Source organism: Aythya ferina, assembly GCF_964211825.1.
Source record: "Aythya ferina genome assembly, chromosome: 32".
Taxonomy (NCBI): Eukaryota; Metazoa; Chordata; class Aves; order Anseriformes; family Anatidae; genus Aythya; species Aythya ferina.
The window spans coordinates 589276-614683 of NC_140329.1; the positions used below are offsets into that span (position 1 = coordinate 589276).

Consider the following 25408-nt stretch of genomic DNA (forward strand, 5'->3'; position numbering starts at 1 on the left):
CAGCTGAAGTGAGGCTGCACAGAATCCTCACCTCATTTCTGGTATACCTGATCAGAATCTCAGCTCTTCCCTCCTAGCCGGGGGTGCCGAGGCCTCACTCCAGCTGCCCACAGACAGCCATCCAGCAGCACGGAGAGCGCCTTAGCATGGAGGTGTCTTCTCCTTCAGGATCCTGGATAAAACAAGTATGCCATGAGAGAGGTAAGACCTGACGGAGAGGAACATGCAGCCCAGGAGAACACCCCACAGACAGAGTTGGATATTCACAAGCTGGGGTGTCCCAGTATCCCACTGCAGTGTCTGGAGGAGGTTTGGCCACCCTGCTTGTGAAAGACCAGGGGCAGCTGGGATATGGCACTCCAAGTGGTTTCTGCCAGACTTCCTCATGTTGCAGTGCAACCCAGCAGCAGTCTCAAAGCCTACTGCATTGCTCACTGCCCTCCCATAAGCAAGACCCAGCAGGAGACCCTTCCAGGACCTGCAGCTGCATGGCCCTGCAGCCAGACACTTACCTCGTCAAGGGCTGTGCAGATTTCTCCTGCAGGCAGCTCTCAGCATCCTCCCACTGCCAACTGCCTCCAAGCCCTCTCTCCTACTCTCCTCTCCTTGTGCCAGCTGCAGTCAGAGCTCCCAGCCCTGCTGCACTGTGCAGAGGAGCTGCTCCTGGGCAGAGCTGTCTCTCTGCACCAGGGTCCTCTTGCCACGAGCTCTCTGTCCCAGGAGCCCGGCCCAGCTCAGCACCAGAGACCCAGCCCAAAGCATTGTAATGACTCCTCTGGTAGCTTTGGTGATGAGCCCATGAACCTCAGGCACTCAGAGACAATTGAAGACATCTCTCCAGAAGTCCAAATTAGATGCAAGTTTCCTGGAGTTTCCCCCTGAGGCGAGCACTGACACAGCCTCCCTTGGAGCTCGTTAGAGCAGAATATTGGAGGCAGTGAGGACAAGTAGACAAAGGCAATGTGAAGGTGACACTGAGGTGTAGACAAAGTGGATGTGTTTCACCAAGCACAAGGGTAGGCCTTGATGCCCACCCTCTGGGAAGGGAGATATTTTCCTTTCATACCTTGCTCAGGGCTCCCCCTGCGGCAGTAGGAGATGAGAATTTTTTTCTCTTCAAGTCCAGTCTCAACATCCTGAAGTCAATTTTGTAGCATTATTTCTTTGTCATGCCATTTTTCCCTACAGAGGAAAGCTAAAACATCTCCAAAAACACCCTTCAGGCAGTCTCAGGCTACTTTTGCTCTACTTGGATGCTCCATGCCACTGGGCCAGAGAAACCCAAGTCTCTCAGACACTCTATACACAGCAGGTGCTTTAGGCCCTGAACCCCACCTTGGCACAACCTCTCTGGGCACAGTCCTGCATCTCTCGTAAATGAGGAGCTACTCACTGGGACAGACTTGTGCAGGTGGGGTAACACCATATTGGAGCTGAGTCTGATAACTCGTATTTTCTTGATGGACATGCTCCTCATAAGGCAGCTCTGTAGGATGCTGGCCTGGCTCCTGGTGAGCAGGCACCACTGTTCATATGGCATCCCTCATGGTGCTCCCCTCCTCCTCCTGGGTGCTGCTCACTCAGCAGGGTCCCCATCTGCCCTGATATGTGGGGTTCCTCTTCCTCTTCTGTAGGACTAGGCTCTTCTCCTTGTAAATGTCAAGAGGTTTTTGAATGTAAGATCCTGCAGTTTCTCAAGGTTCCCCTGGACAAATGCCCCACTCTGTGAACTGTTAATGTCTGCAGGGAGATGTCTCATCCTAACTGTGCTGTCTCTCACAAGATAAAAGCATCAGCAGCTGCAGAGATTTTGGGCAGTAGAGGAGTAACCAGTTGAATGGAGCTCCAACACAGTGTCATAGAAGGGTAGAGGATGGAAGGCTGCCAGATTCCACCTTTCTGTTCTTCTCATGTATGCTGTTATTTCTCGGAAGCTGAGTCCTAAATGTTGTTAGGCTGTGCAAAGAAAAAATTTAGAAGGGCCAAAGCCCAACTGGAGCTCAATACATCTATTACTTTTAAAGACAATAAAAATGTTTTTTGTTTGTTTGTTTGTTTTTTAAATATAAATACATAAGGAAAAAAAAAAAAAGAGAGAGAGAGAGAGAGAGAGAATTAAGGGGAATCTTCATCCTATATTGGATGTGAGAAAACAGAATAAGAAGAGATGAGGAAAAGACTGAGGTACTTAGTGCAATCTTTACCTCAATATTTAGCAGCAAGACCAGTTGTTCCCCTTGTACTCAACCCCCTGAGCTGGTAGATAAAGATATGGAATAGAATGAAGCCCTCATAATCCACAAGGAAATGGTTAGAGAACTGCTATTCTGCTTCGATGTACTCAAGTCTATTTGGGCTCCACACATTGGTACTGAGGGAGCTGGCTGAAGTGCTCACCAAGCCTCTTTCCATCACTTGCCAACAGTCCTAGCTATCAGGGGAGGTCCCAGTTGACTGGTGACTAGCAAATGTGACAGCCATGTAAAAGAAAGGCCAGAAGGAAGATCTCGAGAACTACAGGCCTGTCAGTCTGACCTCTGAGCTGGGGAAGCTCATGGAGCAGATTATCTTGAGTACCATCACACAACACTTTCAGGACAATCAGGTGTTGAAGCCCAGCCAGCATGGGTTTATCAAAGCCAGGTCCTACTTGACAACACTGATCTCAATCTACGGGAAGGTGATGCGTGTAGTGGGTTTATGTGTCAAGGTTTTGGTAGCAGGGAGCCATAGGGGTGGTTTCTGTGAGAAGGATCTAGAAGCTGCCCCATGTTTGGGAAGGGCCCCACTGCTGACCAGAGCTGAGCCAATAAGCGATGTTGTTTTGCGCCTCTGTGAGAGCATATTTAAGACAGGGAAAAAAAATCTGTGGCACACAGCAGCCGGGAGAGTGAAGGGAGTGAGAAAACAGCCTTGCAGGTGCCAAGGTCAGTGCAGAAGGAGGGGGAGAAGTGCTCCAGGCTCCGGAGCAGAAGTCCCCTGCGGCCTGTGGTGAGGACCATGGTGAAGCAGGATGTCCCCCTGCAGCCCATGGAGTACCACGGTGGAGCAGGGTTCCATGCTGCATCCCTTGGAGGAGACCACGGTGGAGCACGTGGCCCTGCACCGATGGAGGCTGCCGCCTGTGGAAGACCCCTGCCGGAGCAGGTCCCAGGCTGGACCTGTATCATGTGGAGAGGAGACCACGCAGGAGTAGGTGACCTGGCAGGAGCTGCTGCCCGTAGGGGAGCCAGGTTGGAGCAGTTTTCTCCTGAGGGATGGACCCCGTGGTACGGATCCATATCTGGAACAGTTCTGGAAGAGCTGCTGCCTGTGGGAAGCCCACGCCGGATCAGTTCATCAAGGATTGTGTCCCGTGGGTGGGACCCCACAGCACAGGGGACAAGAGTGACCGAGAAGGAGCGGCAGAGAAACGCTGTAGACTGACCATAACCCCCATTCCCCCGCGCCGCTTGGGGGGAGGAGGTGGAAGAGGGTGGACGGGGGGGGAAGGTGCTTTTGGTTTCTTTCCTTTGTTTCTCACTTCTCTAGCTTGTTAGTAATAAGCAATAAATCTTACTATCTTCTTATGCCGAGTCTGTTTTGCCCGTTACAATAATTACTGCATGATTTTCTCATCCTTATCTCAATCTTTGAGCCCTTTTCACATATTTTCTCCCCATTCCTCTTTGAGGAGGGGGAGTGAGAGAGCAGCTGTGGTGGAGCTCGGCTGTCCACTCGAGCAGAACCACGAAAATGTGCTCAGTGGATGAGGGAATGGCTGTGGATGTGGTCTACCTAGACTTTGATAATGTTTCTGAAGCCATTTCCCACAGCATTCTCCTTGAGAAACTGGCTGCTAAAGGCCTAGATAGATGTACGCTTCATTGGGTTAAAAACTGGCTGGGTGGCCAGGTCCAAAGAGTTGTGGTGAATGGAGATAAATGCAGCTGGAGGCCACTCACGAGTGGTGTTCCCCAGTGCTCAGTACTGGCTCCAGTTCTCTTCAATATCTGCAGTGATGATCTGGGTGAGGGGATCGAGTGCACCATCAGCAACTTTGTAGACAAGACTGTCCTGGTTTCAGTTAGAACAGAGTTAATTTTCTTCCTAGTAGCTGGTGGAATGCTGTGTTTTGGCTTAGGATGAGAAGAGTGCTGATAACACCCCGATGCTTTAATTGTTGCAGAGCAGTGCTTATACCAAGCCAAGGACATCTCAGCTTCTTGCTCTGTCCTGCCAACAGGCAGGCTGGGGGTGCTGTAAGAGCTGGGAGGGGACAGACCCAGGACAGGTGACCCAAACTAGCCAAAGGGGTATTCCATACCATCTGACGTCATGCTAAACAATATATAGGGGTGGCTAGCCGGGGGGAGGGGGCCGGACTGCTCGGGGTTAGGCTGGGCATTGGTCAGCAGGTGGTGAGCAATTGCATTGTGCATCACTTGTTTGTACACATCATTAGTAGTAGTACTATTATCACCATTGTATTATTCTTATTCTTATTCTTATTCTTATTCTTATTCTTATTCTTATTCTTATTCTTATTCTTATTCTTATTCTTATTCTTATTCTTATTCTTATTCTTATTCTTATTCTTATTCTATTGTTATTATTATTTTCCTGTCTTATTAAACTGTCTTTATCTCAACTCACGGGCTTCACTTTCCATTTCTCTCCCCCGTCCCAGAGAGGGAGGGGGGAGGGTGAGCAAACGGCTGCGTGGTGTTTAGCTGCCGGCCAGGTTAAACCACGACACTGGGGAAGGGCAGGGCGAGGGGGACCTCCTCTGGCTGTATCTCTGAGGGGGTTGTGGAGGATGCGTAGCCAGGATCTTCAGCTGGGTTCAGGGTGGGAGGATAAAAGACAACAGCTGTGAAGGTGAAAGAGGAGAGCTTCAGGCTAAACAGAAGGCAAAAAGCCTTCCCACCATGAGCTCAGCTAGGCGTCACCCAGAGGCTGTGCAGTCTCCGTCTTTGCTGGTTTTGCAAAATGCAACAGGATCAAGCCCTGAACAGCCTGTTCTGACCGTGCTTATGACAGCTTGGGCTGCAGGCCTCCTGAGGACCCTGCCAACATGCCTTATGGTCCTTTGACCTCAGGCCCAGTTTCTGGTGGTGCCAGAGGAGATGCTGTGTGGCCTGAATCCTCCTGTGCTGTAGGGGACCATCTAAAGCCAGGCAGGTGAACATCTCCTCTTCTCCCTTGGCTGTAACTGTAGCCTGGGAGACACTGCCTCAGCCATCTCTGCATTATACCTCCATCTCCTGTCTTCCAGCTGTAAGCACCTAAAAGTCCATTACCTGGATGTGCTCTGAGGTGTGGGAAGAGATCTAGGCTTTTCTGGGGTGTTAATTCTCTCCCTCTGCACGCTGCTCCTCTCAGAGACGGTCTCATTTTTCACTTTCTTTCCTACCTGTAGGGAAATGCATACTCTGTCCTGGCCATAAAGCTGAGCATGTTTACTACTTTTGCCACACTTCCACATCTCCTGGATCTGTCACCTGGAAAAGTGAATATTGCGTGCATGTTCGTGGCCCTGCTTTCTTCCATCTGTGCAGCAAGGTCCACATCTCAGTGTTATGTACTTTTTTGCAAAGACTGTGAATGGTCATGGATATGATAAGATTCTTCGGGGGGGGGGGGGGGGGGGAGGTTGGGCACAGGGCTTTATACAAGATGCAGAATGATCTTAATGGTGTTGGCCTAACAATACTAGAAATGCTTTGAAAATGTCAATAAAAGTAAAAAAGAAAACAAAACTAAACAGAAATAAAGTCAAACTTCTAAAACATTGATAATTTATGGATGCACATTTACAGCTTTTACAAACTTTGGTGATTCTGCTTTCCTTTTTTTTCATAGTTAAAAATGGCCAATATTGATGTTTTGACACACTGCCCAGCCTCCACCTGCAGCTCCTGAGGGCCTCTGGTCTCCCACAGCTCCTCTTGACAGCTGCCAGCCCCAGGCAAACACCTCTAGTACAGAGGGGCCCCTGAACCTAGCAAGGTCTGCCTGGAAAGGTGAACAAATTATTCCAACATAGGAAAGAAAATATAAATAAATAAATAAAAGAGCATGTGTTCATCACTTCAAACACTCTGCCTAGAACAGTCCTTGTATGGCTATCCCTTGGGGAAGGTGAACCTCATTAGCTGCAGCTTGCACTGGGCACACAGCTGAGGAGAGTGTTTTACTGTTTACTGAACTGCACCACGCTTAACTTTGGTTGGTTTTCAATGGGGAGCAGTCCTTCTGTGCCTGCGTGTCGGCAGTTCTGTGGGGAAAAGGGCTGGGAGTTGGTGCAAAGGAGCTGTAACGTGCAGTGGCAGTCCTGACTGGAGAAGTCTGATGCTCAGCTTGGAAAGTCTGATGCCTTTCCAAGCTGACCAGACCTCCTTAGGAGACCCTCTGGATCAATATCAAAGGAAGAGGGCAGGGAATTGAAATAAATCAATAAAGAATCCAGCTTGAAGGGAAAGCTCCCTTATTATCAACTGCTCATTGAAATGTGCCTCATTCACTAGCTTTCTGAAATCTCCCCAATTAGACGTAAAAGCCCTGAAGCCTTGAAGGAACTGCTGGGCAGAAAGAGGACACAGGAGGGCTCTCTGCATTGTGCCGAGCCCCAGGGTGTATTTGGCGCTGAGTCCATGCACCTCTGATGCTGAGAGGAGATAGCGCAGGCTGTTCAAGAGGTTAAGGCCAGGAGAAATGCTGAAGGTTCTGGGAGTGTTAATTGGTCCCACTGGGGGCCATTACCACCACAGCTCCCCCATGGACTTGTTAGCAAAGGAAAGGGGAGGCAGTGATGATAGGCAGGCAAAGGCAAAGTAAAGGTGGCCCTGATGGCAAGGAAACCTTGATGTGTTTTATCAAAGCAAGCACCAAGGCCTGACACCCAGCTCTGGGAAGAGTGCTTCTGTCCCTCACGCTGCTCTTCAAGGGGCAGTGGGATCTGGGGTGTGTGATGGCAACTAAAGGACAACAGTGCAACTCCAGTGCACAGGACTGCAAAGAGGCCACATGGTTCCAGTGCCAGGAGCACAATGTGTCGTCTCATAGGCCCCAGTGGCAGAGACAACAGCCAGAGCCACGGGGACAAAGACTTCTGCTGTGTCAGGGCCTTCCAGCCCTGTCAGTGCCCTTGGACATCTCCCCACAGGTTGTCCTATCCTGTCCCATGCATGAACCATTTTCCCTGCAGCCTGGAGACATCCAACCTGCTTCCCCACCACAGCATCTCCCTACCCATACTAGGGACTCCTTGTGCTCACTGCCTCTGACTTGAAACACAAGCCATGGGCTGAAGCAGACTCCCTCTGAGTCACCACAGCACTGCCCTTGGAGTGGCATTTCTTTCTCCTCATCACCACTCTGGACCTCCAAAACAGCCAAATTATGGTGGATGGATTTCCTTTCTCATGCTCTTTACCCTTACCCAAAATGTGCCATCATCTCTGAAAGCAGATTTCCATCTGTCAGGAACTCCTACAAGGGTGCCCTGAGCCTGTGCTTCACCAGGCCTACGAAGCGCAGGGCTCTCAGCAACAACACACATGACCCCTAGCCCTGTCTTGGCACACCTCCTCTGAACCCTCTCCATTCCTCCCTAGTCCTTCAGAAAAGGAGCCTCACACTGGGAAGCCCTCTTCCAGTTATGGCCACACCAGTGTGGAGTCATGGAAGATGAGAAGTCCCTTGCCCAGGTGGACACACTCCACATGCTCCACATTGGAGCATCCCAATGTGGATGTGACCATATCCGTGTATACACTGCTGGCTCATATGGCATCCCTGGTTGTGCCCAAGCTCTCTCCTCCTGGTTGCTCTTCCTGCAGTCTGGTCTAAGCCTGCTGTGATGTATGGAGCTGTGCTGCCCCTGATGCAGAGCAGAGCATCACAAGATGGGAAAGAGAGGCTCTCTTCTCCTTGGAAAACAGAATGAGATTTATTCACCAAATCCCAGCGTTTCACAAGGTCATCTGCAAGGAACACTTACAGTTGATGGACAAGTCTCAGGTTAGGAACCATGTAAAGAAACTGGGAACTGTGAGCATGGTAGCCCCGAGCCCTGCCTGCCCTCCTCCTGCCACACTCCATCAGGCGGCTGCAGCAGAGGGGACCCACAGCCAGCCCCTGGCTGGGCTCTGCCAGCCACCTCTCCAGTGCCATCCCTACTGCCTTAGGGTGCTCTGTGAGGCGCTGGGTGACCTCACAAGGCCTGCTGGCCAGCACATCTTCTGCAGGGCAACCAGCAATGCAGCAGGGGCCTCACCACAGCCCTTCCATTCCCCTCTCTCCCCTCATCCTCGGCCTTGTCTCTGCTGGCACAAGCAGCCTTGGGAGGGGCTTCCTGGCCTCCCATTGATACTGAGCTGAAAGGAGAAATAGTTTCTTCCTTGACAGAACAATGGCTTCAAATTTGAAAAGCTTCATTAGGAGATAGGTGAAACCTTTTCTAGGTTTTGTTAGAAAGAAGGAAGTTCAGAAACATTCACCCCTGATGTTACTTTAGTCACTAATTAGTCAGCTTTATCTATAAGAGCCTACAGACTTGTATCTCAGAATGAGGGCAAGGTGACCCAGGCCTAGAGCATGTGTCAGAAGATTAGGTGAGAAACTCATGCTATATATATCCTTGGATGTGTAACCACCTAAGCTTTGTATGCATGCCTGAGATGAAAGAATAAGAGAAGAAAGATTTTGATGACTTGAGCATGGACAAGAACTGGATTCAACTAATGAACATAGTGAGGAAGACTACCGATGACCACCAGAGACCCCTGAAAGACAGGGGAAACAAATGTGCATGTGTCAGCGACACTTACTGATTTTAATGAGTTACAGGAAGTAGTATGAATATGTTTTGGGGAAATGTGATTAACATGTGTGTTTTGCTTGTATATAATCCCTATAGCTCAAACAGTTCTGTAAGCACTGGAGTGATCCCCTGTGCGTCCAGGACCTCAATAAAAGAACACCTGCTTTCTAAAACTCCAAACTGAGTCTTAGAGAGTTACTTTGACTGGCTTTTATAGTATCACCCTCGCCTCCTGCCAGCTGCTGCCCTCTGAGGATCCTGCTGTGAAATACGTTCATCTGATTCATGTCAGTATGGAACAATGCTAGGGCCGCATGGTATGATGAATGTGACCTTCTGTCTTACATACCCTTGTATAACCACAAGTCTAAGAAAACCAGAGTGGTTAATGTATATAGTTCTTGTATCTTGCAAAGGAATGTTTTAGCAATTTGTGTCAATAGAGAGCTTGAAGGGAAATGTATTTGTAGGCTTTTCCTTGGAGTCTCTGATATCTGGGGGGTTCAGAATAACTGCTAACTATTATGACTATTGCATGGGACACTATGCAAGTCTCTGATATCTGACCAGGAGATTAAGGAGCAGGGGAGAGCTGAAGAACAACTAAAAGACAAAGCTTGCAGGGGACACTGCACAAGTCCCTGACATACAGCCAAGTTGGACAAAGGAGAAGGACAAGAGGGAGGAAGACTATGAGCCTTCAGCATGAGAGAACCACAGAGACCCTCAGAGGGACCACCAGATACGCATGCTCCAGTAGGAGGGTTTGGATTCCAGAAACTAATTATAATAACCCTGTGGTTTTTTTTGAAGTAGTAATGAATATGTATCAGCCTAGGAGCATAAAAATCATCCGCTTGATGTAACTGGTGTGCGTCTTGGTGGAGCAGAGACTCCCGGCGCACCCAGTGCTGCTTGCTTACCTGTATTCATTTAATAAATTGTAAACTTTGATTATTGTCCTATTTTGAAGACTGAGCCATTTATTACACTGGTACAAACGTGGCCCCACACCAACAGCACTGTTCATGCTGCCTTTGCTGCCTTGCCTTGTCCTCTCCCTCGACTCCTTGTCTTTTCCAGGCCACACATTCCACACCCAAACGCATCCCTTTGCTGTGGCCACCCTCTCCCCTGCCCAGTGGGATGGCAGAACCAGGGCAGGACATGGTAGAGTTAGGCTGTGTAGCACCCATGCAGAGCACTTGTGGCAAAGTGGGAGCTGAGATTGGGTGGTGCAGAGGAGGCCCCATTCAGGAAAGATGAGGTTAAACAGCAGCTTTGCAGTGTGTGTGTGGGGGGGGGGCTGGTGTCCATCGTGGTTTGGCATGGGAGGCTTCTGGCCATGAAGGGGCAAGGGATGGGTTGACACAACTTCTCTGGGCAACCTGTTCCATTGACCACCACCCCCAAAGGAAAGAATGTCTTCCTTATACCTAATTTTAAAGCACCCTCTTTTAGGCCCCCTTTAGGTACTGGAAGGCTGCTATAGAGAACCAGCTTTCTCAGCCAGTCTTCACTGAAAAGTTGCCCCAGACTCTCTATCTTGTTTTTGGCCTCTTCTAGACTTTTTCTAATAATTCTAATGCTTCCATGTCCTTCTAGAGTTTGGGGTCCCAGAACTGAATGCAGTACTGAAAAGCAGAGCTGAGGGAGAGAATCAACTCTGTCAACCTTTGGGCCAAACTTGATTGATGCCACCCAGAATGCAGTTGGCTTTCTGGGCTGCAAACTCACATTGCCAGCACAGGGTGAGCTTCTCATCCACCAGTACCTCAAGTCCTTCTCCTCAGAGCTGCTCTCTACTCATTCTCCACCCTGCCCCAATCCAGCTGCAGGACCTTGCACTTAGCCTTTGTGAACCTCATGAGGTTCCCACAGGAAAATCTCTCAATCCGGTCCGGGTCCATCTGCATATCATCCTTTCCCTCCAGTGTATTGACTGCACCACCCAGATTGGTGTCATCAGCATACTCACTGAGACTGCACTCAGTCACACTGTCCATGTCACTGACAAAGTGTTAAACAGTGCTGGCCCCAATACTGACTCCTGAGGAACATCACTCTTTACTGACCTCCACTTGGACATTGAGCTGTAGACTCCAGCTCCTTGAGGGTGACCATCCAGACAATTCCTCACCCACCAGGTGATCCATCCATCACACCCATGTCTCTTCAATTGAGAGACAAGGCTATTGTGTGGGACAGAGTCAAATGATTTGCACAAGTCAAAGTTCACGATGTGAGGTGCTCTTCCCCTCTCCACCAATGCTGTAAACCCATCGTAGAAGGCCACCAGGTTTGTCAGGTACAATCTGCCCTGTGTGAAGCCATGTTGGCTGTCACCAACAGCCATCAGTTTGCTGTCACCACCAGTCCAAAAGGCAGAGTAGAATGACATGTCAGAGAGAAGCATTTGCAATGAACCTGTGCAAGGAGGGTGACAAAAATCTCATGGGAACACTGGGGGTAATTACTGGAGTTCTACACAGAGAAATGTCAAGGCTTTGTGAGGTGCCCATATCTGAGCTGGCCTCGTGCACTGCTCATCCACACTGGGCTGTTCAGAGACACCAGTCCCTGCCTTACACATACACAGTGCACTGCAGCACTTGAAGGGTCCCTCTGGCTCCTGCAGCCACTGCCAGAGTCTGGGAGGCACCTCAGCCCTGTGGTGGGTGCATTACCTGGCTCTGTCCTCCTCTGAGATGCCCCAAAGCATGAGAAATGGGCACAGGGACCTTGAGGGTTCAAGGAAACACATTGCAGAGCTGCATTCACATCTTGCACTTTGGACTAGACGGTCTCTGAAGGTGCCTTCCCCCTGGACTATTCTCTGCTATTCAGGCAGGTGCCCCATGGTTGTTACTCTCAGGAAGAAGGGACCTGAAGACACTCTGCCCCACTGGCCTTCATGACACCCCTAGGGATAGCTGATGGCCTTTGTGCTCGCTCTTGTTCCTCTCTCCATGTGCATACAATGTGCCTGCATGTAGCAGCAGCTGCAAAGGGTTTCTGTTCCTGTGTCTCTCCTGCACCTGAACAGGCCCTGCTCTTCTCCCAGCACATCCTATATCCCAGGGAGCCTTTGGGACTCTTGTTGAGCATGTTCTGATGTGACAGCAACTCTGAAAGATGACGTGAGCCTTCAGGCATGGCCCTTTTAGGAGGGAAATTCTGTTCTGGAGAGCAGCTGTGTCACTCATGTGCCAACTGCCTGTCCCTGCCTGCAGTCCCAGCACAGCATCACAGCAGCACTGGCGCCAAGCTACAGGAGCATCCAGGCCTTAAACCGCCAGCAGGGCTCAGCAGGAGAGGGTGTCAGTGGCAGGAGAGCAGCTCTGCATGGACCCAGTGCTGGTGCTCCCAGGCTAGACTGCCACGACTCTTTTCCCCTCCACCACTGCACACTGTCCCTGAAGCCACAGAAAACGTCTCAGAGGAAGGATATAAGACAAAAGAGGCACTTTAATTGGTTTAAATACTCAAGCAAAATGAAGAATTATATTTCTTTGTGGAAAACATCCAATAAAATAAAATTGAGAATAAAACAAAACTACCATGACAACACAAGAACATAATACCCACTGGCTTCGCCTATCATGAATAAAATTACAAGTGGTTTACAGAAAAAGGCAGGCAATATATTGCTGAAGAAAAACACCCAGTCATCACTTTCCACATGGCAACCTTGATCTCCTTGTTCCTCATGCTGTAGATGAAGGGGTTCACTACTGGAGGCACCACCAAGTACAGAAATGCCAGAACAACATCCAGGAAAGGGAAGGAAATTGATGGGGGCTTCAGGTGGGCAAAGATAGCTGTGCTGAGAAAGAGGAAGACCACAGCCAGGTGAGGGAGGCATGTGGAAAAGGCTTTTTGCCGGCCCTGCTCAGAGGGCATCCTCAGCACAGCCCTGAAGATCTGCACATAGGACAGCACAATGAAAACAAAACAACCCCCAAATAGAAAAGCAGTAACTGTAGTAAGTTGAACTTCCCTTACGTATGAGTCTGAGCAGGAGAGCTTGAGGATCTGGGGGATTTCACAGAAAAACTGGCTGAGAGAATTTCCACAGCAGAGGGGCAGGGAAAATATGTTGGCAATGTGCAGCACAGCGTGGAGAAAGCCAATGCCCCAGGCAGCTGCTGCCATCTGGGCACAAGCTCTGCTGCCCAGGAGGCTCCCGTAGTGCAGGGGCTTGCAGATGGCAATGTAGCGGTCGTAGGCCATGACAGTGAGAAGAGAAAGTTCTGATAAATTCAAAAAGATTATAAGAAAGAGCTGTACAACACATCCTGAATAGGGTATGGCCTTGGTGTTCCAGAGCAAATTGGCCATGGCTTTGGGCAGAGTAGTGGAGATGCAGCCCAGGTCGTTGAGGGCAAGGTTGAGGAGGAAGAAATACATGGGGGTGTGCAGGTGGTGGTCGCAGGCTACGGCAGTGAGGATGAGTCTGTTTCCCAGGAGGGCAGTCAGGTAGATGCCCAGGAAGAGCCCAAAGTGTAGGAGCTGCAGCTCCCGCATTTCTGTGAATGCCAGCAGGAGGAACTCAGTGATGGAGCTGTTGTTACACATTTATTGCCCCTGAGCAAGGTAGTCTGTCCAAAAGAAGAAGTGACATTGTAAAATTTAAGGACTTCTCTGACCAAAATACTTTGTATGTCTCATAGAACAGTCACACACAACACATTCTTTCCCATTCCTTTCACAGGAAGAGCTTTCTGCAGCTGCTTGGCTTACTTCTGCTTGGTGTTCTGAGGGTGCCAAAAGAAGCAGGGGGCTGTGCTGTGGGCTCTGAAGCAGTCAGTCCTAGTCTACAGCAACAGGTAAAAGGGAACCCTAAGTGATCTGAGAAGTCCACTGGGCAAGGTCATCTCCCTGTCTGCAGGAATGGAGAAGGTCAAATAACTCCTCAAGAAACAACAAAGGTGGTGTTGATACAGTCTGTATGCTGAGGTGTGTGAGGTGCCTCAGAGCAGCAGCAATGCTTGAGGAGACTTAGTCTCTGCTACAGATGCTCCTACTCCATTACCATCCTTCTGCCTCAGCACATGGGCAGGAAAATGAAGCAGATTCTAAAAAGTGCACTGCCTTCAGGTAGCTCTTGCCGGGCAGTTCTGCAGTGCAGTGCCCTAGGGAGGTGCGGGGCTGTGAGCAGCCTGCCCCAGGCAGCAGACTCTGGGCAGCAGCAGGACCCTGCCCTGCCCTGCGGTACCAGGGGGGCTCCTTCCACCCTCAGCTTCTCCCTGCAGCCCCTGGGCAGCTCCCCAGGCAGGCTGATTGTGGAGACTGGCAGGTAGCAGAGGCCCTGCTGCAGCACACAGCCTCTGGGGCACAGCAGGGACCCTGCTCTGCACCACAGCCCTGGCCACCCCTGCCTGCATCCCCGGCTTCACAGCCTGCAGCCGGCCTCAAGAGAAGGGAGCCCTCGGGCCCTGCATGCTGACCCTGCAGCACACAAGCCCTGCATGCCCTTCAGCTCCAACACCAAGAGTCCTCCTGGCAGCTCCCATCAGCTGAGGGCTGGGCCAGCTCCAGGAGAGCCTGGCAGGGTGTGCAGCAGCATTGCCCTGCACCCAGAGACTTACCATGGGGAGGTGGCTGGGAAGATTTCTCCCTCTGCCAGCTCTCCCCTGCCTTCCCCCTGCCCAGGCTGCCCTGAACCTCTCTCCCCCTTCTCTCCTCTCCCCATGCCAGCTGCACGCAGTGCCCCCAGCAATGCTGTGCCTGGCAGAGGAGCTTTATCTGGGTGGCTGAAGCAGCTTCTCAAGTAGTCCAAGTCTGATGCAAACTCCAAAGCCTCTTACAGTGCTAACGGTCCCACTGAGGGACATTACTGTCAAGGCCTCCCCATGGACTTGTTAGAGCAGAAAAGGGCAGGCAGGGAGACCAAGGCCCAGGAAAGGTGGCCCTGATGCTGAGGAAACCTTGATGTGTCCCATAAAGTCCAACAGTCGGGCCCTGACCCCAGCCTCTGGGAAGGGAGATGCTGTCCCTCCAGCAAGGTTTAGGACTCTTCCTGGGTCAGTGTACGGTGGGTAAGTGCCAAGTACAAGGCTACAGGAGGACATCTCCCAGGCTCCTGGAGGGGGATGAGAAGGCATTGAGGCCCTACTGCTGTAAGGATGAGGTGTCTCCTCATAGGCATCACTAACGGAGACAAGAGCCAGAGCCCAGCAGACAAAGCTGTTGGCTCTGTCGGGGGTTTCATCTTGCAAAAGATCCTTGACAATAACCACCACACGCTGTCCTATGCTGTCACGTCTGCACCTGTTTCCCTGCAGGACTTAGATACCCACCTTGCTTCCCCACCTTGCTCTCACCTTGCTCTGAGCACCTTCCTGACTTGACTGATTTCTCTCAATCTGCCCTCAGTAATCCATGAAACACAAAGCCAGGGGCTGATCCGGACATCCCTAGAGAGGGAGGGAGAAGGATGAGTGAACCTCTACAACAATTTAGTAGAGGTAAGAGGCTTCAGCTAATATTGATGCTGCTTTAACACAGAATTAAAACATTGATGTAAGGCCGTTAGCCAATTTTAAAGAGTAACCAGTTTTAAAGAAAACCCACATTAGAAGAGTTTTAAAGAGTAATCCGTAAACCTAAATGCTACTCCAACACCCTGACAAGAATCCCTATTCTAATGCTTGAACTCAAAATATTCCATGAAGCAAAACTCAGCCCATAGTCCTTTGCCTTTGCCTTTACTCTTGTCCTCACCCTAATCCCTGCCTTCAATACTAGCATTAACATGTTCCATTAAACCTAGACTTCTAGGCAGATGTAAAACAAAGAACTATTCCACAAAGCTTGCCCATAACCTAACCACAGACCTGACACCCTAAGCAGAACAGCCCATCTGCTAAATTTCTAATCCAGAAAAGTGAACCCTTGTCTCTAAGGGACTAGAGAGGTCAGCTCTGCTTCAGGATCTCCAGCCCCAGCAGGAGGAATGTGACTGTGGCAGGGACTGTGAGGTCACTTCTGTCTCTGCAGTGGATAGGGCAGCAGCAGGAACGTGTCACGGAAAGGGACTGTGAGGTCACTTCTGTCTGAAGCTGACAGGTCAGCCTTGCCTTCTCCCTGGGATCTGTACTTTTGGGCTGACATCTGCCAGTGGCCCTGGAAGGCAAGCAGAAGGCACCTGGTTGGCATGCTGACTATGGGATCCCCTCTATGGGACCCAGACAGAAAGAAGGCCCCCATATGGGTCATCTTGTCCCTTCAGCTTGAGTCCATGACTGGAGAGCAGGAGGCACAAAGCTTGGCTGTGTCTAGCCAAGAAGCTGCAAGAGCAGCAGTCAGCCCATGTCTTTAAAAATGCTGGTGAGTTGACTTCTGTCTTGTTGATTGCTGCACCCATGGGCTGAGGCCAACTGCATGAAGTTCAATAAGGCCAAGTGCTGGGTCCTGCACTTGGGGCACAACAACCCCATGCAATGCTTTGGGAAGGGCGGCTGGACAGCTGCCCAGGGGAAAAGGACCTGGGGATATTGGTGGATAGTCGGCTGAATATGAGCCATCAGTGTGCTAAGTTGGCCAAAAAGGCCTGCCTTGTACCAAGGATACTGTGGTCAACAGACGTAGGGAAGTGATTGTCCTTCTGTATTTGGCCGTGGTGAGGCCACACCTCAAGGATTGCATTCAGCTCTGGGGCTCCATGTGTAAGAAGGACAATGATCTACTAGATCTGTGCCCCATCCCTTGATGCGTTCAAGGCCAGTTTGGATGGGGCTTTCAGCAACCTGGTCTAGTGGAAGGTTTCCCTGCCCATGGGAAGTGAGTTGGAATTATGTGATCTGTAAGGTCTTTTCCTACCTGAACTAGTCTGTGATTCTGTAAATATGAAACACAGCACCATACCAGCTACTAGGAAGAAAAATTAACTCCATCTCAGACAAAACTAAGAAAATACCCAGCACTTATTCCATACAATCTATGTCATGCTCAGCTCTGTCACTTTCCAATTAATCACCACCACCTTTCCTGTTTTTTGATACACACACAAAAATTTCATGACCTTAGTTGATTCGTGTCAATAATAATAATAATAACAATAACCATAACCATAACAATAACAATAACAATAACAATAACAATAACAATAACAATAATAATAATAATAATAATAATAATTCCTTTTGTGTTCTATTAAATTGCCTTTATCTCAACCAATGAACTTTTACTTTTTTTTTTTTTCCTCTGAGTTCTCTCCTCTGTCCCATTGGGTGAATAGTTTTGTAGTGCTGAGCTGCCTGCAGGGTCAAACCACAGCAAGTCTTCTTGGTGCCTAGCATGGAGCACAAAGGTTGAGATGACAGGATGACAGATCTGACCAGAGCATTTTAAAAATAAATTGTTATAAGCATTAGATCAGTTTAACAGTTGCTGATCACAATATTGATCTTTCTGATCTGGGGTCTGTTGTGCTTCTTTTCAGAACTGTGTTGTATAGCACATTAGTAACTTCCATGTCATGCTGTTTATCAGTTCTGGGGGCTGGTTTAAGGTTACTGTTTTTCTGTACTGGATAACACTGACTTCTGATAGGATCAAATTATTGCCCCCTCAATACCTCAGGAACCATCTCTTCATCTCTTGGAAACTATTAAGAATTACAGTCTTTGCCTTTTCTCCTCAGGGAGTAAATCTATGCAGGGTGGTGGGGGATGCTTTTCCCCACTTCTTCACTCTCCCTTTCTCCTTCACCTCATGCTTCTCTTCCAGGCTAATTACAATAGCTCTTCAAAGCTTTGAATATCCTTGGGATGGTCAAACCAGCATGTTCCTATTTTTAGGTCTCCTGAATGCAATTCAGGTTTTGTTTAAGTTTAAACAATTACTTAAACGTGCCACCCAGAAATCTGTCCAGAGGCAGGAAAGTTAGGAGTGGCAGGGAGAGTTCGAGGATCTGGGCAGACGTCTAGTGCAGTGGGCATGTCCAGTGCTTTGGAATTTCACCTCTGAGCAAGTGCAGAATCCTAAAAAAACTTGTGAAATGCTTAGAAATTTGTGTCATCATCCCAGCAATTTCAAAGAGACACAAATCACTGCAATATGCTGGTGGTTAAGGTATGCTTATGAAGCTACAGTCCACGCCTCTCAAACCACTATGACTTTTCCTGCAGGCACACTCCAGCCCCTTTGACAGGCCCAGAGCCTGTCCAAAGCCACTCCAAACCCTGCTACAGGCCCTACAGGGCTTAATGGTTAAATACATCCCTATAATAGGCCCTATAGCCACTCCCAAACCTGCAATAGGCCTTGCAGCCACTCCAACTCATCCAAAAGGCCCCGCAGCCAGAACAACTCCTGTGATGGTCCCTACGGCCACTCCAGCCCCTGCAATGGGCCACATCAATGGGCCAGAGAACCAACCTAAGCCAGTATCGGTTGCCTCTACATTGAAGAGAAAACAGTGGATGTGAAAAACTCAGTTTTTCTTTAGAAAGGAAGGAAACTCCTACCTAGACAAGAAAGGAGGAAAAAGAAGATGAGGCAGGTTTCTCCAAAGTTGGGCCATCTTGGAAGCAGGAGGTCCAAGGTGGACCAAGGGAAACCAGCTGATGTGATTTTTTTGGACTTCAGCAAGGCTTTTGACATGGTTTCCCATAGGATCCTACTGGACAAAATGTCCACCATACAGCTAAATAAAAACATCATACGATGGGTGAGCAATTGGCTAACGGGCAGGGCCCAAAGGGTTATGGTAAATGGGGCTGCGTCAGGCTGGCGGGCGGTCACCAGTGAGGTCCCTCAAGGCTCCATTTTAGGGCCGGTACTTTTCAATATTTTTATAAACGATCTGGATGTAGGAATAGAGGGTATTTTGAGCAAGTTTGCTGATGACACCAAACTTGGAGGAGTTGTGGACTCAAATGAGGGTGTAAAGGCCTTGCAGAGGGATCTGGACAGGTTGGAGAGCTGGGCGATCACCAACCGCATGAAGTTCAATAAGAGCAAGTGCCGGGTCCTGCACCTGGGACGGGGAAACCCTGGCTGCACGTACAGACTGGGCAATGAGACGCTGGAGAGCAGCCTAGAAGAGAGGGATCTGGGAGTCGTGGTAGACAGCAAGTTGAATATGAGCCAGCAGTGTGCCCTGGCAGCCAGGAGGGCCAATCGTGTCCTGGGGTGCATCAAGCACGGCATCGCTAGTAGGTCAAGGGAGGTGATTGTCCCGCTCTACTCTGCACTGGTGCGGCCTCACCTCGAGTACTGTGTGCAGTTCTGGGCACCACAGTATAAAAAGGACATGAAACTGTTGGAAAGTGTCCAGAGGAGGGCTACGAAGATGGTGAAAGGCCTGGAGGGGAAGACGTACGAGGAACGGCTGAGGTCACTGGGCCTGTTCAGCCTGGAGAAGAGGAGGCTGAGGGGAGACCTCATCACAGTCTACAACTTCCTTGTAAGGGGGTGTCGAGAGGCAGGAGACCTTTTCTCCATTAACACTAGTGACAGGACCCGCGGGAACGGGGTTAAGCTGAGGCAGGGGAAATTTAGGCTGGACGTCAGGAGGGGGTTCTTCACAGAGAGGGTGGTTGCACACTGGAACAGGCTCCCCAGGGAAGTGGTCACTGCACCGAGCCTGTCTGAATTTAAGAAGAGATTGGACTGTGAACTTAGGCACATGGTCTGAACTTTTGGGTAGACCTGTGCGGTGTCAAGAGTTGGACTTGATGATCCTTAAGGGTCCCTTCCAACTCAGGATATTCTATGATTCTATGATTCTATGAGGTCAAAGCAGAAGAAATCATATAAGCATCAGAAACCAAATGGCCCCTGTCCCAGGGTAAGCTACGAGGTATGGGAAAAGATTTCAGCAATCATCTCGGTGAGCGCATTGTCATCTGGCTGCTCCAGTGGGGGGAGAACAGGGCCAATAGCCTGGAATTGGAGAGCAGGGAAGCCAAGCAGTCAGAATCTCCCTCTAGGGAAGGGCTGATGGACAAAGCCATTGGAAAAGGGCACAAGGAACTTACTCCCATCATGCTTGAAGGAAAGGTCTCCTTTGAAAGATCTTGTATGTCAACCAGGAAAGTGGACCACCATGCAGAGGGGTATCCGTTCCTGAGGAAATTAGACATGCTGAAGGCGATTTGTAGAAACCTAGATAACAAACACCTATTCAAAGATCCAGATGAAGTCAAGTGCACATGACCCATGTGGCAGGAGTTTGTGCAGAACACACCATCATCATATGCCAACCCATTGGCAGTGATGACCAGGAAAGACCAAGAGGAACCCATGGTGGATGAATTGGCTAGCCAACTATGGCATTACAAAGAAAGTCTCTCTTCTTCCCTATGGGCCTGTGTCTCATCCAGAAAGAAACTTTCCCAAGAGGTCCAACAGCTCCAAGAGAATATGGCTTCCTCCCCACCTGCACGAACCAATGGCTCAGCTATCAGATGTAAGCATCCCTCTGCTCAAGAAAGGTAACATAGTGGGTACATACCAGTTTCTATCCTGTGCTTTTGACTGTGTGACCATGGAGAGGCCATGAGAAAATGCGATGCAAAAATTGACCTCCACCTTACAGGCACAGATACATGAAGCACAAGGAAAAACATTGTCAAAAAGTGGTTCTTCTGAGACACTTGCTGCTCCAATTTCTAGTGGCAATCCTCCAAACAGAGTAAAGAATACTATGAGCAGGACTCGAGGGGCACAGCTTTCACCTTGGGGGAGGGAGAGGACAATCAGGTATATTGGACTTTGAGGATTATTGGCCTGGCACATCAAACCCAAGACTTAACTGTATTGGAGGCTGATGTGAGTCTAACGGGGAAGGAGTGGAAAATGTAACGCACTGGGACTGGCCTGGAGGCTCTGTGTAACCTTGGCGTAGACTACGTCAGGAGCGGGTACTTCAAAGGTCCACAAGGGTATTGGTGGGCTTATGGCATAGCTGTCTTGGAGACAGAGGACAGGAAACAGTTGTCTACCTTGCCCACTCTTTCACAGGACCCTTCTGCTGTGGAGGTGCTGATGGCCAATGAGCAGGAGGTGCCAATTGCTACCACAACAGTGCACCTGAGGCAATATTGCACTAACAGAGACTCCCTGAGTCCCATCTATGAGCTGGTTCATTGGCTGGAGAGCCACGGAGTGATCAGCAATACTCTCTCACTCTTTAATAGTCCCATATGGACAGTGCAAAATTCTAATGGTGAGTGGAAGATAACGGTGCACTTCTGTGGCTTGAATGAAGTCCCACCACCACTGAGTGATGCTGTGCCAGGCATGCTAGAACTTCATTCAGTACGAACTGGAGTCAAAGGCAGCCAAGTGCTATGCCACAATTAATATTGCTAATGCATTTTTCTCCATCCCTTTGGTGGCAGTACGAAGGTCACACTTTGCTTTCACATGGAGGGGTGTCCTGCCCACCTGGAATCAACTGCCCCAGGGCTACTTTTGCCATGGGCTGATCCAGACTGCCCTGGAACACAGGGAAGCTCCTGAACACTTCCAACATACTGATGCCCCATCACATGGGGCAACACAGCAGAAGTATTTGAGAAAGGGAAACAAATGTTCCAAATCCTTCTGAAAACCTCTATTGCCCTATAACAAAGTAAGGTCAAGGGACCTGCACACAAGAGCCTAATGCAGGCTGTCCAGGTTCTGTGGGACCCCTGCTTGGGGAAAGGTTGGGCATCGGTCAGTGTGTGATGAGCAATTGCACTGTTCATCACTTGCTTTATACATATAACAATAATAAAAATAAAGTTTATTATTATTTATTATTAGTATTGTTACTGTTATTCCTATCTCTTCATTTTCTGTCCTTTTACATTATCTTTATTTCAACCCATTGTCTTTTTAGGGGTGGGTGTGAGCTAACAGGTGTGTGGTGCTGAGGTGCCTGACAGGTTAAAGCACAACATGTTTGACAACCACAGTCTAAAAGCACAAATCACCCTTGTAAAAGTCATCCTTCCTGTGTTCAGAGAAGGGCAGTCGGTGATGAATTCTGTCTGCCTCAAACACCACACCCCAGCAAAGACCCTGCTGCCTTCAGGTGCTGTCAGCCCTGAGGCCTTGGGGACACCTCGAGGGAGCCCAAGGGCACAGAGCAAGCAAGCAAAGCGGGTGCTGTGCTGCTGAGCTGGGCCGGGCTCCTGGGCCCAAGGGGAGCTCCTAGCAAGCGGGCAGCGCATCAGAGAGACAGCTCTGCCCAGGAGCAGCTCCTCTGCACAGCGCAGAAGGGCTGGGGGCTCTGACAGCAGCTGGCACGGGGAGAGGAGAGAAGGAAAGAGGGCTTGTGAGGAGCTCAACAACAGAGGGCAGCGTGTAGTAGGACACATCTGCAGGCTCTTGACACTGTGAGTCTCTGGCAGCAGAGCAATGCAGGTGGGGTTGCCAGAGGGGTCTTCTACAGCTGGCACATCCGATGGCTGATAGTATCTGTCGGGATGGGTCTCTCTGTTTCTGAAGTGTTTTAGAGAATGGCATTATGAGGAAGCATTTCAAGAGGAAGATTGACTCTTGGTTTATCTGAAGGGTAAGGCTTTTTCTGCAGTCTGTGTTTTGAGATTCCTGCCATGGAGGGGAGGCAGATTTCATAGTAATGGATTATTGGGGTTGTACAGCAGACTGAGGCTCCTGGAGCATTGCATTGAAAAATCAAAGTGCCAGTTATTAATTTTGTGAAGTCCCTTCCCACACCTCATCCCACAGACTGCACTAACATCATCATTGTGGTCCTCTCAGGTTTTATCCTAGCTGACCTTAGGAGCTGCAAACCCTCTGTGATGCCCAGTGCCCTGTCTTTGAGAGGTGTCTGCAGGCCAAAGCAGAGCACACAGCATTTGCAATGAGAAGGAGCTGCCTCCTCTGCAGGCAGAGGTGCAGCACAGGAGGGTCTGCTGAGTGTCCGTCTGTCCCTCCCTGGCCTTGCCTCCCCTGGCAGCAGCACGCTGGTGTTCCTCCTGGCTTCACCTGGCCGTGCTACTGCTGTTCTTGTTTCCAGGCATTAAAAGGAGCTTGGAGACAGGTCAAGGGAGGTGACCCTCCCCGTCTACTCTGCCTTGGTCAGGCCTCACCTGGAGTGCTGTGTCCAGTTCTGGTCTCCCCAGTGCAAGAAAGACAGGGATCTCCTGGAAAGAGTCCAACAGAAGGTCACAAAGATGATACGGGGCCTGGAGCATCTTCACTATGAGGAAAGGCTGAAACCTGGGTCTGTTCAGCCTTGAGAAGAGAAGACTGAGAGGGGATCTTATCAATGTTTACAAATATCTTAGTGTGGGAGACAGAGGGATTTGGCCAACCTTTTTTCAGTGGTTTGTGGGGACAGAACATGGAGCAAATAGCCAAAACATGGAGCACAGGAAGTTCCACACCAACATGCGAAAGAACTTCTTCACGGTGAGGGTGATGGAGCTCTGCAACAGGCTGCCCAGGGAGGTTGTGGAGTCTCCTTCTCTGGAGATATTCAAGGCCTGTCTGGATGCCTACCTGGGCAGCCTGCTCTAAGGAACCTGCTTTGGCAGGGGGGTTGGACCAGATGATCTCTTGAGGTCCCTTCCAACCCCTGCAATTCTGTGATTCTGGCTGGGGATGGGGTTTCACATGCACATGAAGTGAACCCTTGGTGTGCTTGGGGAATGGCAAATACAGGGACAGGGTGAGGTGTCTGGAGATGTGCACTCTGAGTCTGGATTCAGCAGTGTCCTGCTTCTTTTCAGGTGAACATGTGAGCATAATTATCCTACAGCTCATACACATGCCAGCAGAAGAGACCAGCCTCTATAGACAGATTGGCTGTCCCCTCTGAAAGTACAACCTGAACTAAAGGGACAGTACCTTTGCCTCTGAAGATTCACAGGATTTCATAGAATCATAGAATCATAGAATATCCTGAGTTGGAAGGGACCCTTAAGGATCATCAAGTCCAACTCTTGACACCGCACAGGTCTACCCAAAAGTTCAGACCATGTGCCTAAGTGCACAGTCCAATCTCTTCTTAAATTCAGACAGGATGTCTTCACTTGGAATGCAACAGAAGTGCCCAGGATTTATGCCTTATAGACAGTCCTCAGGTGTGGTGGGGCAGCTAGAACATAATATAGAAAATATAAATCCACCTATGTTCTTCATCTCTTGCTGTAGGTCATGACTGACTCCTGCATTGTCCAGAGCAGAGTTGCCTGCTCCCATGGAGGCCCTAAGGCAGCATCACTAATATGGCATGAAAAAGACCCACCAAAGGTCTACGAATATTTGCAGAGGGAGGCTTAAAAGAGAAATGGAAATTATTCCTCTCACATAACTCTGTGGTAAATAGTCTTCCTCTGTCTTGAGCAGGACTCCGTGGCAGAACCTGTAAATGTCCAACAGCAGCTCTGTGAGTGAGTTCCTCCTGCTGCCATTTGCAGCCATGCGGGAGCAGAAGCTCCTGCACTTCGCACTTTTCCTGGGCATCTACCTGGCTGCCCTCCTGGGCAACGGACTCATCCTCACCGCTGTAGCCTGCGACCACCGCCTCCACACCCCCATGTACTTCTTCCTCCTCAACCTTGCCCTCCTCGACCTGGGCTGCATCTTCACCACTCTGCCCAAAGCCATGGCCAATGCCCTCTGGGACACCAGGGCCATCTCCTATCAAGGCTGTGTTGCACAAGTCCCTTTCATAGTCTTCTTTTTTGATGCAGAGTATTCCCTTCTCACTGTCATGGCCTACGACCGCTACATTGCCATCTGCAAGCCCCTGCATTATGGGAGCCTCCTGGGCAGCAGAGCTTGTGCCCAGATGGCAGCAGCTGCCTGGGGCAGTGGCTTTCTCAATGCTGTCCTGCACACAGCCAGTACATTTTCCCTGCCCCTCTGCCAAGGCAATGCTGTGGACCAGTTCTTCTGTGAAATCCCCCAGATCCTCAAGCTCTCCTGCTCAGGTGCCTACCTCAGGGAAGTTGGGGCACTTGTCTTTAGTGTTTCTTTAGTTTTTGGTTGTTTTGTTTTCATTGTGCTGTCCTATGTACAGATTTTAAGGGCAGTTCTGAGGATGCCCTCTGAGCATGGCCAGCACAAAGCCTTTTCCATGTGCCTCCCTCACCTGGCTGTGGTCTCCCTGTTTCTTAGCACTGGCATATTTGCCTACCTGAAGCCTCCCTCCATTTCTTCCCCATCCCTGGATCTGGTGGTGGCTGTTCTATACTCAGTGTTGCCTCCAGCAGTGAACCCCCTCATTTACAGCATGAGGAACAAGGAGATCAAGCATGCAGTAAGGAAACTATTTGAATACATCTTTCTTCAGCAGAAATAATGTGCATATAATACTAACAGGACACACAGGATTTCTGAAAAAAAGACTCCATGCAAATTCTAGAAAGTAATTTTCTTTATTATTATTTCCTCTAACTTGTGGCTTTGATTTAATGTTATTCTAAGTCTCTTAATTTATTATTATTATTATTATTATTATTATTATTATAAGTCAATAATTTCAAATACCTTTACAATCAATATTCATGTTTAAATAAAGACAATAAAGAAACTGGGAGAAATTCATTGGTCTCAACTGCAATCTCTTCCCATCACCAGTGCCTCCAGCTGTGAACCCCCTCATCTACAGCATGAGGAACCTGGAAC

General features: G+C 49.5%; 1 protein-coding gene across 1 annotated transcript; it reads left to right on the forward strand.

Annotated features, from left to right (window-relative positions):
• Nucleotides 1–24197: 24197 nt before the first annotated feature.
• Nucleotides 24198–25082, forward strand: LOC311425579 (olfactory receptor 14C36-like; the record flags this gene model as incomplete). The annotated part of the gene is made up of 1 exon (XM_084501522.1): nucleotides 24198–25082. One exon carries the CDS (start codon nucleotides 24198–24200, stop codon nucleotides 25080–25082), a length of 885 nt encoding a protein of 294 aa, XP_084357648.1.
• Nucleotides 25083–25408: the final 326 nt, after the last annotated feature.